We start from the raw sequence: 13,878 nt of genomic DNA on the forward strand, positions 1-13,878 counted from the left end.
TGCACGCCTGGGAGGAGCCTGCCGTTTCTGGGGTCTGTAACTTCCAAAGCGTTGCTTATGCTCACAGCACCCTCCCCCTTTTCCAGACGATGCTGACACTAATTAACAAAGGCCAAAAGGAGCAGATGGCGCAGCTGTTTGATGGTCTGTCAGACACACAGTCCGACGGTTTGACGGCAGAGGATGTACAGGCCCTAAGAAGGCAGTATGAGCTTTAACTTGGGGTTGCTGAGTTCAAGACAGCAAACATTGTGATGCAGTTGCATGGGTAAAGCCACACCCAGAAGGATCCCTGTTTGGACATCAGATGTTGTACTTATTTTTATATCTAGAACATGTATATTCTATAATCTGATTTTTATTTATTGTAAATATTCTCTTCTGTACTAGAGCCAACACCTTTATATTTAATAACTATATTCAGAACTTGGCAAATTATACTCTAGCTTATAATACATTTTCTTTTAATGACCTACCCATTAAAAATTTAAAATACATTCTTTGTGGTGGCAGTTCTTTCAGGTTTGACAGCAATCAGTGACTTTAGTCCTTTAAAAGCAAATGTTAGCAGTTGCGACTCCATCACTTTCTGTCCCACTCAAATGCACAAAATCCACTTTAGAGAAGTGGCTTACTGTCACTTGAGATGAAATTCAACACTTAATGTCTATGAGATCATTATTAGTTTATTAATTTAGAGCCCTAAAGGAGTTACTTTTTCTAATATTTAGTGTGACTTTGTCTTCTACATTGCTTGTAAGCAATAAAACTGTATGAAACAAATTCACCCTGCTTTTGTATTTGAATTGTCCCCCACCCCAACTTTTTGTTTTCTGCTTTATTTCTTTACTCTAACAAGTGGAAAAAGTCACTGGATACTCCTTTTTCTGTGTTAAAGGTATTTTCTACACAATAAACATTCAAGCCTTTATTTACTGTGAGTATGCCTGCGTGTCTGTATGTGTATCTTGTACATGCAAGCTACATAGGCCAGAAGAGCGCACTGGGTCCTATCATTAAGGATGGGATGAGCCTCCCGGAATTGTCTCTGCAAACCCAGCCATCTCTGCAAGCCTCAGCATTCAGGTCTTCCCCCAGTGTGTCCTCATTCCCTTCTGAGTCCCAGGAGCATTCTTTCCAATATTCTGTTGTTCATTTTAAAGTTAGGTGAACATCATTTTCATATCTCACTTTTACAATCACAGTATTTAAGACTCATTGTGGGTAAATGGTACCTTCCCAACTCTGCCACTTTTTTTCCCTCAAGCAGGTCTCTCCTTTGTCCTGAGGTGGAAACCTACTGTAAGTAGTTCTCTAACCTGTAAACAAATATGGTTTTTCCTACACTTTATCCCCTTGGTTTCACTCCTATCACTAGATAGGGGTGGGGGGTGGGGAGGGAGGTCCCTAAATCTAATTTCTTCCTTTTTGTTTCTTTGAGCATGACTACTAACAAACTACAACCAACCCCCTGAAGGACCACCATGCCTATCGGGGCCCTAGCATTTATATAGCCTCTGAAAAATACTCAGGATTTCAAACAACACACCAACAGAAGTTATCTCAGCTGGCAAAACCATGCCTCTGCTAGAACACGAAGCAAATCATAGCTGCTGTGGACAATCCAAAGCAGCCCATATCTCTGTATCTAGGATTAAAATAAAAACATCCTTAGAATATTGTGTTATTTAGAGAAACCAAAATTCCAGAACTGTCACTACATGTTTTCTCCTTCTTAATATTATTTTTGTAGACAGTGGACAATGGATTGTTGCATATACATACATTGGCAGTCTCTTAAGATATTTATGGTGTCGTAGCTTGTTCAAGTATACTCTGCTGCTCACACCACACAGCACTCAGGACACTCCTCTGAATAGGGATGGGTGACAAACTGCATTCATCCATGTTACTGGAAGAGGATGAGATGACCACCTTGAATGTTTTACATATGCTATCTCCAGGAGAAACAGGCAGACAAGTGACTGGTGCTGGAGCTCTGGCACCCCCTCCTGGGTCCTGGCCTGCGACAGTTCTCACATGCAGCTGGCCACAGGGATCAACTACCCTTCCGTACACACTAACCACTGTACCTGCAGCATGTGGCCCAGGATGCTGAGTGCCAGGCACTCAATGAGTGGACCTGGAAGGCTGCTTTCCAAGGTCAGATCGGAGAAGCTCCAATTTTTGAGAAGACTCTGAAGAGGAGACACTCTCTGGCCCCCTCTTGGGGTGCCTGCATAGTCAGATCTTGTAAGCCCTCAGACAGCTGGAACTCAGGCATGGCCAGCCTACTGGCTGAGAAGCTCCATATGCAACCACTAAATCTGAAGGGAACTATTTATGACCCTCAGAAAGAAGCACTGGTGGGGATAACCCTTAAATTATTCTTAATTTGGAGGGAAAAAAAAAACAATGAAATCAAATATAAAGCTCTCTAGTAGAAAAAAAAAAGTGTGAATGGAGTTTTCAAGGACCCTGGGGGCAACAGGGACAATGGTATAGAATCTAAGCCAGGTTGTGAAACAGACTCCAGTCCATGAGAAAAAAGAGCTAAGGACTAAATTGCTTTGCTGCAGAATCTTCAGCGTCACACCAAGGCCACACGTGGCAGCACAGCGGAAAAGCGACTTGATTATCTGTCTTCCCTTAGGGTTTTAACAGTGCCTGAGGCAGGTTTACAGCCATTTGCTCTATGCTTTTGTCTTTTTAGGTCAGTGTTTTTGTCTGTGCAGCAGAAATGACCGTTTCCTACAATGGAGTGGTATGTTGGGAGCTAATTCAGTCAGTGAAGTTTCACCCTGTGCTACACAGGGGTTTACCAAGATGCGACAACAAAAAAGAAAGCGTCCTGGCGAGTGTGCCAGAGCTGCAATCACACACAGTGCTGCTGAGAACAGACAGTGTCAAGTTTCTCAGAAACTTAACACAACTGCTACTGGCCCAATCATTCCTAGACCCATGAAAAGAAGATATATGAGAACATTATCATAAAAATAACAAAGCAGAGACCACTGAAACATCTACCATCCACTGACTCAAGTGTTAACAAATGTTCCAGAGGAACCCCTGGTGCTAATGAAAATGTCCTGCAGTTAGTGACGGCCATACAAACCTTTGATCAGAGTAAGAACTATTGAACATGACACTTCATGGTATGGGAACTGTATCTTAAAGGAGGTAAACCCAAGGCCTCCAGACCAGTCCTGCAAGGCAACAGTTTGTACTTCAGGGAACTTACTGAGTAAAAGCTAAAGGAGCAGAAACCTATGACTTAAGATAGGTTAGGATGGTCACTCTCAGTCCTGCTTCACACTGTCCTAGAGGCTGAAGTCAGTACAACAGGCCAAAGAGCACACCTACAAAAGGTTTCCAGACTACAAAGGAAGAAGCAAAGTATTTTCAGACATAATTTCTGACGTAATTTTCTACATATAAAATCCTAAAGAATCTTATCTATAAAGTTATATCTATAAAGTTATAGATATGACTGTCAATGAGTGAAAAATCAACAGTACATTTGGAACAATCAAAACTGAGGCTTATGGGGAAAGGCGTGGTGGCACATGCCTTCAGTGCCAGCAAAGGAGGCAAAGACAGCCTGGTCTACAGAGCAAATCCCAGGCCAACCAAGCTACACAGTGAGAGCCCATCTCAAAAAACACCAATACATAAAAAAAAAAAAGTGAAAAACTAACACTGTACATACAATTTAGGGCTAGAGTTTGATCAAGATCAGGTCTGAATGATACAATCAGACAAACTAACAAGACATCTATCACATGCAACACACAAATACAATGCACATACAAACATCAACAGATAGCAAGGCATGATCTTTTGTGAATCTAATTATAATACTTGGGAGGCTGAGGCAGGAGAATCATGAGTTCAACAACAACCTGAACCAACCAACCAACCAACCAACCAAACAAACAAACAAACAAAAACATACTAAAAATACAAACAAAAAACCAACTTCCCCCCCAAACAAAACTAACCAAATAAAAATCCAAAAACCAGAGTCCTATAAGTAAAACAGGCTGGCAGGATGGCTCAGCAGGTAAAGGTGCTTTGTGGCACAAGCCTGAGAACCTGCGTTTTATCTTAAAGACCCAAATAAAAGTAGAAGAACAGAACTACTTCAAAAAGTTGTGATCTATATTTGAATGTTATGTGCGCCCCATCAAATATTAATTTTTTGGGGGGGGTTTCAAGACAGGGTTTCTCTGTATAGCCCTGGCTGTCCTGAAACTCACTTTGTAGACCAGCCTGGCCTCGAACTCAGAAATCTGCCTGCCTCTGCCTCTCGAGTGCTGGGATTAAAGGCGTGCGCCACCACACCCGGCTCATATATTAATTTTTAAAAACAATAAAAAATTTACCTTTATAGCTTTGTATAAATTCAAAAAATTTCCAAAACACAGTGTTCATAAAATAGAAGCTGGGCATGGTGGTGAATGCCTGCAATTCCAGCACTCAAAAGAAGCAGAGGCTGAAGGATCTCTGAGTTCAAGTCCAGCCTGGTTTAGCATAGTAAGTTCCAGGACAGCTAGAACTAAAAAGAAGAAAAAGATAAAAAAGAATCCACAGGGAGGAGGGGAATAAAGGTGGAAATCTGCCATGGAGAAAAAGGTTAGTTCTAATATTGTTGGTTAAGAAATTCAGCAAGTATTTTCTTTGGGCTAACTCAGAATCATCTCAATGGCTTGTAACGTTGATGAATTTTGCAACATATCAAATGTGATGGCTTTACATAGTAAAAATTACATCTGGAATTAAAATTCAATCAGGTGAACACATTTGTGAGGGATTGTTCGGAATTAAATCATTTGAAATGGCCAGACCCACCTTTAACCTGGATCTTGAGGTAGGAAGATCTGTCTACCTTTAGTGTGAGCCATGCCTTCTAGAGGCAGCCTAGATAAAAAACATGAAAAAGGAAGCTTTTGCAGTTTGCAAAAGTGAAGTCTATTCTTTCACTGGCATTAGAGCCTACTTCTTTGGGATTCTGTCATATACAGAAGACCAGGTGAGACATCAGCCTTATGGACTAAATAGTTACGGTATTCTTGGAGTGTTACTGGTAGACAAACATTGTTCGACTAGCTGGACCACAGCCTGTAGTAAGCCACAAATCTCCTTTTCTATTTGTATAGATTCATTTTATCAATTCTGTCCCTATAGAGAACCCCAACTAATATAACAAATGAGTAATCCATTGTTGTAAAAATTCCTGGGCACACACCAAATCCATTAGTATTTACATTTATTTCATGTCTGCTGTTCACACACTCATTACTGAACAAAATTGGAATGCAAACAAATGTACAAATACCATAATGAGCAGTATCAGCTAAAAGAGCTGGCACTAGTGTTCTCTAAGCAGATTAATGGATGCAGCGAGGAAAACGACGGACGGCACACGGCTGCAGCCCGGACATTTTCCTTGTTTACCAAAAGAAAATGCTCAGTAGCACCATAATGGTAACACTTAGAGGAAACACCTAAGGTGGAGTACTTGACCACTATGAGGTTAGTCTGCCGGGAGAGCTGTGTGGGAAGTCAATAGTGCAGGCAGTATTTTGGCCAACTTCTGCTCGTGTCAGCTGAACATCCCCCGTAAACAAAAGGAAAAGGAAACAAAGCCACACGTAGACCTTTTATATAAGCTTGGTACAAGCTCTGCATTGTTTTGATTTCATGGTTCAAAAAGATATACATGTTAAAAATTGAGGTTATGTAACGTTAAATTTACTAAAGCCTGAGTGTGTCTTTGGTAGGTGAATACTTTTTCAGTGTAGTTAATAATCACATTCATGTTTACCTATTTCCTGTATTTTTCTATATAATCCAAGGTGACTAGAGAAGACATTATGGGAAATGATAGAGAAAAATCCTCAAATGACGAGGCTCATAAAACCCAGTCTCTCCCAAAGGCACCAAGAATCAAAGGGCACTAACTTGCCTTAGTGACAGGTGACTGTAATACTTCCATCCTAATGGGACCGTCTTCTGCCACTGTCAGTCCCTTAGTTACCTTTTACCGTCTTCTAAAATGGCAACAACCACACTTGAGATATGTAACAGTACCAAGTATTTCTACTTCAGAGTTGTGCAAAAACTGCCACCATCTTGCTCAAGTGTCTAAGTATCCAAATGGTTACCAATGGGCTGCATTAAGCTTGATATCCACATTGCATATGAAGAAATGAAATTTCAGCTCAGTTATGAAGAGAAATGTTACCAAGAGGATCATGTACTGAGTAATCTGCCACGTTCCATCCCTTAGTGGTTTCAATAAAATGTCACTAACCACTCATCCCTAAGCCTCCATCTTCCTTAAGAATGCCGTAGAACAGTGTTAGTATCATACGGTTATAAATTAAGTCAAATTTCTATCTAAATACACAGGTATGTGCATCAAGCAGTGTTTTGTGACAAGAACACAAAACATGCCTTTTTCTTATGTTACTATCTTGTACTAACGCACTTTAAAGCCTTCAATTCATAATTTGGTAATTAATATCAACATGAAACACAATGCTTTGCTAGACATACAAAATGTATTTGCATTACGATTATGAAACCTGGCTTTTGCTGGTAACTTAAGCTTAACAGTCGCACATGGTTCAACCAGCTCCCAACACGGTTGTTCAGTGGTTCTTACTCTGCAGCATTCACGGGCCTAAATTTCAGTCTGGACAGCAACTTTCAGGTCTGCTGTCTGGTGCGAGTGGTTATTATTTGTCTCTCTCAGTGCATCACCAAAACACAAATCCACCATAGGCTTCCCCCCACTTCTGCTGGTGCCATGCTCGTCTGCAGCATGGCTGGGCTGTGGGACATCTGAACAGGAAGCAGCTTTGGAAAGCAGAGCGCTGCTGCACTGGTGTGGTGAGTTCTCCAGTCGGTCGTTTTCTACCTCAGGAAGGGTGTTCACAGCTGTGAAGCGGGCGTGGCAATCACTGGAGCCGTGACTACAGGACGTTCTCATGCTTTCTAAGTCTGAGCAGCTAAATTCAGAAAAATGACTGGAGTGGGAATCTGCTACAGACGGCATGCTGTCACTGAGGGATGGCGCCTCAAACTCACTTGAGTTCGTGCTTTGTTGCTCTAACAACTGTGCATCCATGTCCTCTCTGGTCTCATTGATCTTCATGTTACCCTTTTTCCTCAGTTTACCACTTTTTGACTTTTTTCCTCCTGTTGCTTCCTTGGACCACTTGGTAGCACTGGATTTACCTTCGGGCAAGCCACTGGACGCCCCGCCTGTGTGGCCTCGGGTAGCACCACTGTCATCCACACTGCTGCTTCCACTGTTGTGTCGGAACTTGAATGGCTTTGACTCAATATCCACTTGCACTTCCATGCTGTTCCCTTCTCTGAAATGAGAGTAACAGAAATAAAGCTAAGTCTGGCTTCACTTGTATTTCTGTGGGGATGAGAACAAAGGCAGAGAGGCTTTTCCATGAGAATTCTAAAGCCTACACAGAGAAGCTGTTGGAGCATTTTAATGCAGATTACATTCTACTAACAAAACCACAAGTAAGAGGACCGTCCTTGTTGTGTTTGAGACAGGGTGTAACTGACTATGCAACCTGGCTGATCTAGAACTTAAGAGAGCTGTCTGCCTCTGCCTCCTGAGTGCTGGGATTAAAGGTGTACATCACTATGAACACTGCCAAGAGGATCATCTTAATACTTCTTTTAAAATACACACACACACACACACACACACACACACACACACACACACACACACACACACATGAGCGATGAGCGAGCAGGTGCCAGCAGAGGCCAGGAGAGTATCTGAATATGGCAGCAGAGGCCAGAAGAGGGCATGAGACCCCCAGAGACTGGAGTTACAGGTAGCTATGAATCACTAACGTGGGCTCAGTGAGAACTGAACCTAGGTGTTCTAGAAAAGGGGTACGGACTGCTGAGCCTTCTCTCCAACCCAATCAGGCCAAGTTCCCACTATAGTGGGAATAACATAAACGTCTGTAAAACCCAGTTCCCAGCATAGAATAGCAGAGGCCTTGTTACCAAGAGATAAAAATAACACCCAACTGCTGCTAAGTCTTGAGCTAGCATGATGTTAGCTGATTGCAAATGTCTGATTGGGTTGTATTTTGAAGTGATTTAGGGGGAAAATTGACCATGAAGCAAGAACGTAATGAACTGAGCACTTCAATGGGTAAATGGATGAGGTCAACTCACTGCTAAGTTCAACAAGTGGTGATATTTTACACAATTCTTACTCTGAGGAGGGAGAATTTAGCAAGGATTAACCTTTCTCTTTTTGATTTAAGTGATGATTATGAAGAAGCACTGAGTGAAAATGAAAGTAGTGATTCTAAAAATCAAAGACAGTGTTGGAAGAAGGGGGCGTGCCTGTGCCCCTCAACCAAGTGACAGGGGAGATCCTGGTGTGCTCAATGAGGGATGGACTAGCAACTCTGTGGCACCAAATGTGGATCTAAGCGTCAGTAAGGATAATAATGGGCCAGTGAACAGTCCAGGTCATGTCACTGAAGAAAGCATGGGCACAGATCTTCTCTCCTTGTTTATCAGGGACCACAGGCTACCATTTCCCTGAAATTCTGCTGGGCACTTCAAGTGACTATGTGTGTGCTATGTCCTGTGTGCATGGAGAAGCCCTTACGTACAACAGATAGAACCCTGGAGTATCATACAAGGACAACCTACACAAGAGATTCAAGACCAAGGTTCTGGTGCACACACTACAAAAAGTACCTGTGCTTTTTGACCTGAGTCAAGGAAGGCTCTCCCCGTTGGGCAGCCTGGCACACAGAAGCTGGAGTACCAGCGATAGAAGCAAGGCAGACCTACTTTCTACAATCTCTCCAAGTTTCATCTAAATCTAACCACTGTTAATGCATGTTATTAACAGTTTTCTGAAGTCTCTCTCTACTTTTCTTCTTTCTTTTTTTTCAAACTTTTGCTCAGGAGGTCAGGCTGTGGGTTAATTAAACGCAGGGTCTCAGGTCTGGTAGGGCTAATGCTTCACGTTTAAAAACAGCAGTAGGTACATTTACTGTTTTTCTGTTGTGGGCACAGCCATCAGCATTTCCTACCTCAGGACATTTTTCATCATTCAGCCTGTGTCTACACCACAGGCCTCTCCTCCCTGCTCTTCACAGCCACACAGTTCTACACCACAGGCCTCTCCTCCCTGCTCTTCACAGCCACACAGTTCTATACCACAGGCCTCTCCTCCCTGCTCTTCACAACCACAGTTACTTTTTCCCTTAACGGAGTTCTTCCTCTGAACAGCTCACTGTTTTCTCAGAGACTGTGCCCACTGACAGGGATAATTCCTTTTAATTTAAATTTTAAAAAACGCTCTGATCTTATAGGAAGAAGCACGCTTTCTTACCTGTCCAGAGGGATGTAGGAGTTGAGAATGGATCCCGCCATTGCTTTGGTGCTGGCGTTATCACTAACTGTTCCCAAGCTCACTGTGCCAGACTCTCCACTGAGACTACACCGTTCTTTCTGTACGTCTGCTTGTACTTCCAACCTTAAAGGGAAAGGTTATATAAGCCCTCCATCATTTATAGCTTAGCAATCATAATGCCTATCTTTATATATAAGTCAGATAAAAGCTTCAGTAATGAAGTGTTAGACACTGCAACTCTTCGGTTCCCATTTGTTTGACGATACAGATAATAATGTGGTATACTGAACAACATCCGCCCAAGAGAGTCAAGAGAACATGACCAAAAGGAGAAAAACAAACAAAAACATCTTAAAGCTCTCCTTCATTTTCACTAGGATACAGTCCTTTGTCATGTTTCAATACACAATACAAAGTCAGAATATACTGACTGATAAACATAAAAAAATCAGCAAGTAATTAAAAAAATTATTATCCTCTATTAACTGCATATGGTAGCAAGCATCTTTAATCCTATCCCCTTAGGAGACAAAGGCAGGCTGATCATTTGAGTTTGAGGGCAGCCTGGCCTATATGTTGAGTTTTAGGTTAGCCAGGGCTATATAGTGAGACTCCATCTCAAATAATAATGAAAAAAAAAATTCTATACTGAAAGGGTTCTAATAAACAACTTCAGCCCACATCTGATTGTGTAATAAGAGGTAACAATATATACGACTACAATTAATTTCTGTCCAACTATAAACTACCCAAACTAAACTGATTTATCTTTTAATTCATCTACCTTCCTTCACATAAAAAAGCTAAAACAGAAATGGTGAATCAGAAAAACAAACAAAACAAGGTAAGATAATTATGTTAATTTTTCCTTGTATCTCTATGGGTATGAGTGAGACTTAGTGAGAGATGGTCATTGTCACTTTAGGGTGCAGGGCGACTGACTGCTCCAGGCTGGTGTCAGGATCTGGGGCACCGGCGGGTCAAGTCTCCCTCCCTCCCTCGGACATTCAGTCTGTCCCACAGAAGCAGGGACCAGGCAAGTCATGGCCTTCCCTTCACTCACACAGCTCCAGCAATTAGGTGAGCTTTAACAGGGGCAATGTTATTCCTCAGGACTTAGTTTTTATTCCATCAGTATCAAGTACAGTAAAAAAACACAAAATACAAAAAACAACAACAAAAAAATCTTATCAACTTTCCCCAAATTTTATTTTTTAACCTTAGGATAATTATCATGCTTTGTATTTAAATTGTTCATCTAATTAATATCTGGTCTTTAACAAAACAAAGCAAACAGCTCTTACTTACCTGTTGAAACAGTTTACCATGGCACTTCCCGACAGACTGCCCGTGATACTAGCTCCAGCTAATGCCATGGTGCTCGCTGTCTCACTCAGGTTGTCTCTAATGGTGCCTATTCGATCCATGTGGCTTCCACTTGCACTCAAACTGCCAGTCAGGCCGCCGACACTTCCCTCTCCTATGCTAGGGTTGTGCCTTGCTTCTGCTACTGATGTTGTATCTGAATGTAAAATAATTCAAGAAATGAAATAGGAGTGACCCCTTCCTCATGTTCCTGGCTTTCAACTCCTACATCATCTCAGACTACAAAGGACAAACTACATCCATGCTTAGGCATAAAGAGAACTAGTTCAGGGTGTGCAGCTCAATTTGATACTGGCCTTAAATTGAAGATGTCATTTTCTTATTTTGTTGGCTAATTCCAGAAGTTGTAGGAATTTTAAATGAACTATTTAATATGTCTCCCTGGCCAGCATGGGGTTCCAGTGAGAGATCCTATTTTCTAGATCAGTAAAGATGGGGAAAGAAGTTGATTTCATAGTTTATAGTTCTAATTGTCTATAACTACTGTAAGACATGTTAGCATTATGTTGTAATTTTACAGTACTATTCACATGCTTTGTATTGAGGAATTTACTTATTTATGCCAGTATTTGGGTTTCTATTACACATCCAATCATAGTGTAACAAAGCTATCAGAACCACTGGAGGTAAGAGAGTAAGGAGAGATGGTGGCACACATGTGTAAGCCCTGCACACAGCTTTTAGGATATGACCATGAAGCCCTCTTATAAGGTCGCATTTGTAAGGCAGGGAAAAAGTATGCCATAGAATTATCTGAGAGAAGAGTATTCCAGGCAGAGGCAACCACAAGTTTAAAAGCCTAGAAACAGGAGTGTAACTGTCATCTTTGAGGAGAGGTGGGGTAAGACAGGATGGGAAGGGGTGTATGCAGATAGTCAGGGTAGGAGTTGGACCTTAACAAGGGCATCTGACACCCTGCTCTCCATGTAGACAATTGTGAGATTTCAAGAGAAGCTAATCAGAAGTAAAGTGACAGGGTTCTGAGGAGCTGGCTGGGACACTTGTAGAGATCCACATAAAGTACAAAACAGGTGTGACAAAAACTGCTGGGTATAGAAAAAGCACTGTTTAAAGCAAGCTGATCACTGACACTCTACTGGCAGTATGTAAAGCCTTTGGTTCTTTGTACTTCTGCCCATGACAGTTCTAATTCGTATTTCTTTGAATAATACAATGTTTTGATTTATCGGCCACCTGTAACTGTTTTCATTTCTCCTCACATCCTTTTCTCAGGACGTCACAATGTACCGAGCACAGCAGTGCAGGCAAAGGTTCTACCTTCCAGAGGGCATTCTCAGTAAGAGTTAAGCACCAGAACCACCTCTCTCTCTCTCTCTCTCTCTCTCTCTCTCTCTCTCTCACTCACTCCTGCCTTGGGTAGCTCCTGTCACAGCTGAGCTTCTGCATGAAAACTACAAGCCGTCTGTCACGTATGACCTTTAACCCCATCACATGGGAACAAGAGCCAGCCTGCTGTGTACAGTAAGTTCCAGGCCAGCCAAGACTTTACAGTGAGACCCTGTCTCAGAGTGAAAGAGGAAAGAGAAGAAGAGAGAAGAGGGAGAGTGAGCCTAGTAAAGGGAGACGGTATAATGAAGACACGAGTCCTTTCCTGTCTGAGGACTCACCTATGGCTGCGTTAGTCCCACCGACGTTTATGTCATTCTCATCATCAAACTCAATCCTCACTCCTTTCCCATTGCCCGCAGAGACACCACAACCCCCACTTCGGCAGAGAGAAATTGGGACCACACCATAGACATAAGCTAGCATGATGGGAACACCAATGCCTAGAAGGGAGTAAAATCAAGTCATTAGAAACCAAAAATAAACCACAGAAATATGATGTCTATTTCAGGAGAAGGTATACAGAGCTCTGAAGATCTGGCTAGAATACAGCAAATACAAGACTCCCAGGTAGCCTTCGGGTATCCATGAGGGACAGAAGAGTCTGTGAACTTTTTAAGTACAAGCTCCTCAACGCAAGTGGAGGAGAAGGGCTACTCAATCAGTTATCCTGACCGGTTCTTGGGGACCAAATAGGGCCTTATGTGTATGTCTGAGGGAAGCGCTGAAACCCTGAACTAAAGCCCCAGCCTTAAAACTAGGTTCTCCAGTATACAGTACTTTAATGAAGTTACTTGAGAAATCTTCTGTAGGTTTTCTACTTAAACTGCTTCTTCATTTTAAAAGTAATACTCTTAGCAACAACATAGTAGTTAAAAATACCTTTCTAAGATGTAAAGCCCATTCTTACCTACAGTCACTGCAGCTACCACCGGAGACACGATTACAGACAGGGTGACACCGCCTGCTATGGCCAGATTCCGCTTATGTTTTGAAACATCTTTGCCTTCATAGCGATTATGAATCTTAAATTTAAATGGGAATGGAAGTTTAGAGAGAGAAAAAATTATAAATTTAGTTTAGATGAAACAGTTCTTCTCATATAAGAAAGCTGAAGTAATTTCTCACACAATCCCAATCAAATGCTCTACTTCAAGGTAAACCACAATATCAAAATTGCTCCTTATTAAGGACCTGGTTACAGAAGAAGGCAGTGGCTCAGGAGATCTTAGTTTGAGTCACAAGTTAAACGTCTTTCTTGTGTACAATGCTGCTTTAAAGCTGGCCCAGGCCATGAGATTCCATCTCACAAAAACAGTATTAGAGTTCCACAGGTTTCTCTCTAAAGAAGACCCCCTGAATCTGCCCCAGGAGAGGTTTCTGCGATTGTTTTTACTCTTAAGAAAAAGCTGAGTCTAAGCAGGAGCTGTATGAATCAAATATCACTAAAATACAACTTTTCTCCAGATACCTTTTTATGATAGAAAATATTAACAAAATTATTATCAAAATCCTATTTGTAGTTCAAATAAATAGACAAGGAAAAGTAACAGTTACCAAAGGAGTTAAATTTACTTAGCATCATTGTACAATCCACATTAGTAAATAGAATTATTGCCATAAAAATGGATTGTGAGTTATTAAATGAAAGTGGGAAATACTTTAGTAGCTTTGTTCTTGGGCCTGTAGGAGCCAAACTAATGAAGGGCATTTCCCCA

General features: G+C 41.6%; 2 protein-coding genes and 1 non-coding gene across 15 annotated transcripts in view; 1 reads left to right on the plus strand and 2 right to left on the minus strand.

Annotated features, from left to right (window-relative positions):
* Spag1 (sperm associated antigen 1) overlaps positions 1–941 on the plus strand; it is a 59,393-nt gene extending 58,452 nt beyond the window's left edge. For all 12 annotated transcript variants that reach the window (NR_153381.1, XR_001781540.2, NM_001359983.1 and 9 more), the window contains one exon: positions 87–941. Coding sequence is in view for 10 of the 12 variants with exons in the window: in NM_001359983.1 (NP_001346912.1) it covers positions 87–218 (132 nt within the window). In the remaining 2 variants the exon portion in view is untranslated. The remainder of the gene's footprint in view (positions 1–86) is intronic.
* Positions 942–5,253: 4,312 nt separating this feature from the next.
* Positions 5,254–13,878, minus strand: part of Rnf19a (ring finger protein 19A) — a 43,214-nt gene continuing 34,589 nt past the window's right edge. The window contains exons 6-10 of one of the 2 annotated variants that reach the window (NM_013923.2): positions 13,071–13,185; positions 12,442–12,603; positions 10,736–10,949; positions 9,407–9,550; positions 5,254–7,385 (exon numbers count right to left, since the gene is read on the minus strand). In NM_013923.2, the coding sequence (NP_038951.1) occupies positions 6,689–7,385; positions 9,407–9,550; positions 10,736–10,949; positions 12,442–12,603; positions 13,071–13,185 (1,332 nt within the window). In that variant the 3' untranslated portion in view covers positions 5,254–6,688. The remainder of the gene's footprint in view (positions 7,386–9,406; positions 9,551–10,735; positions 10,950–12,441; positions 12,604–13,070; positions 13,186–13,878) is intronic. The other variant, NM_001357631.1, reaches the window with a different exon arrangement.
* Positions 5,366–5,484, minus strand: Mir8097 (microRNA 8097). Its single transcript, NR_106173.1, has one exon. It is a non-coding gene; the product is annotated as a microRNA 8097 (primary transcript).

This window comes from Mus musculus, chromosome 15 (genome assembly GCF_000001635.26).
Source record: "Mus musculus strain C57BL/6J chromosome 15, GRCm38.p6 C57BL/6J".
Lineage (NCBI taxonomy): Eukaryota > Metazoa > Chordata > Mammalia > Rodentia > Muridae > Mus > Mus musculus.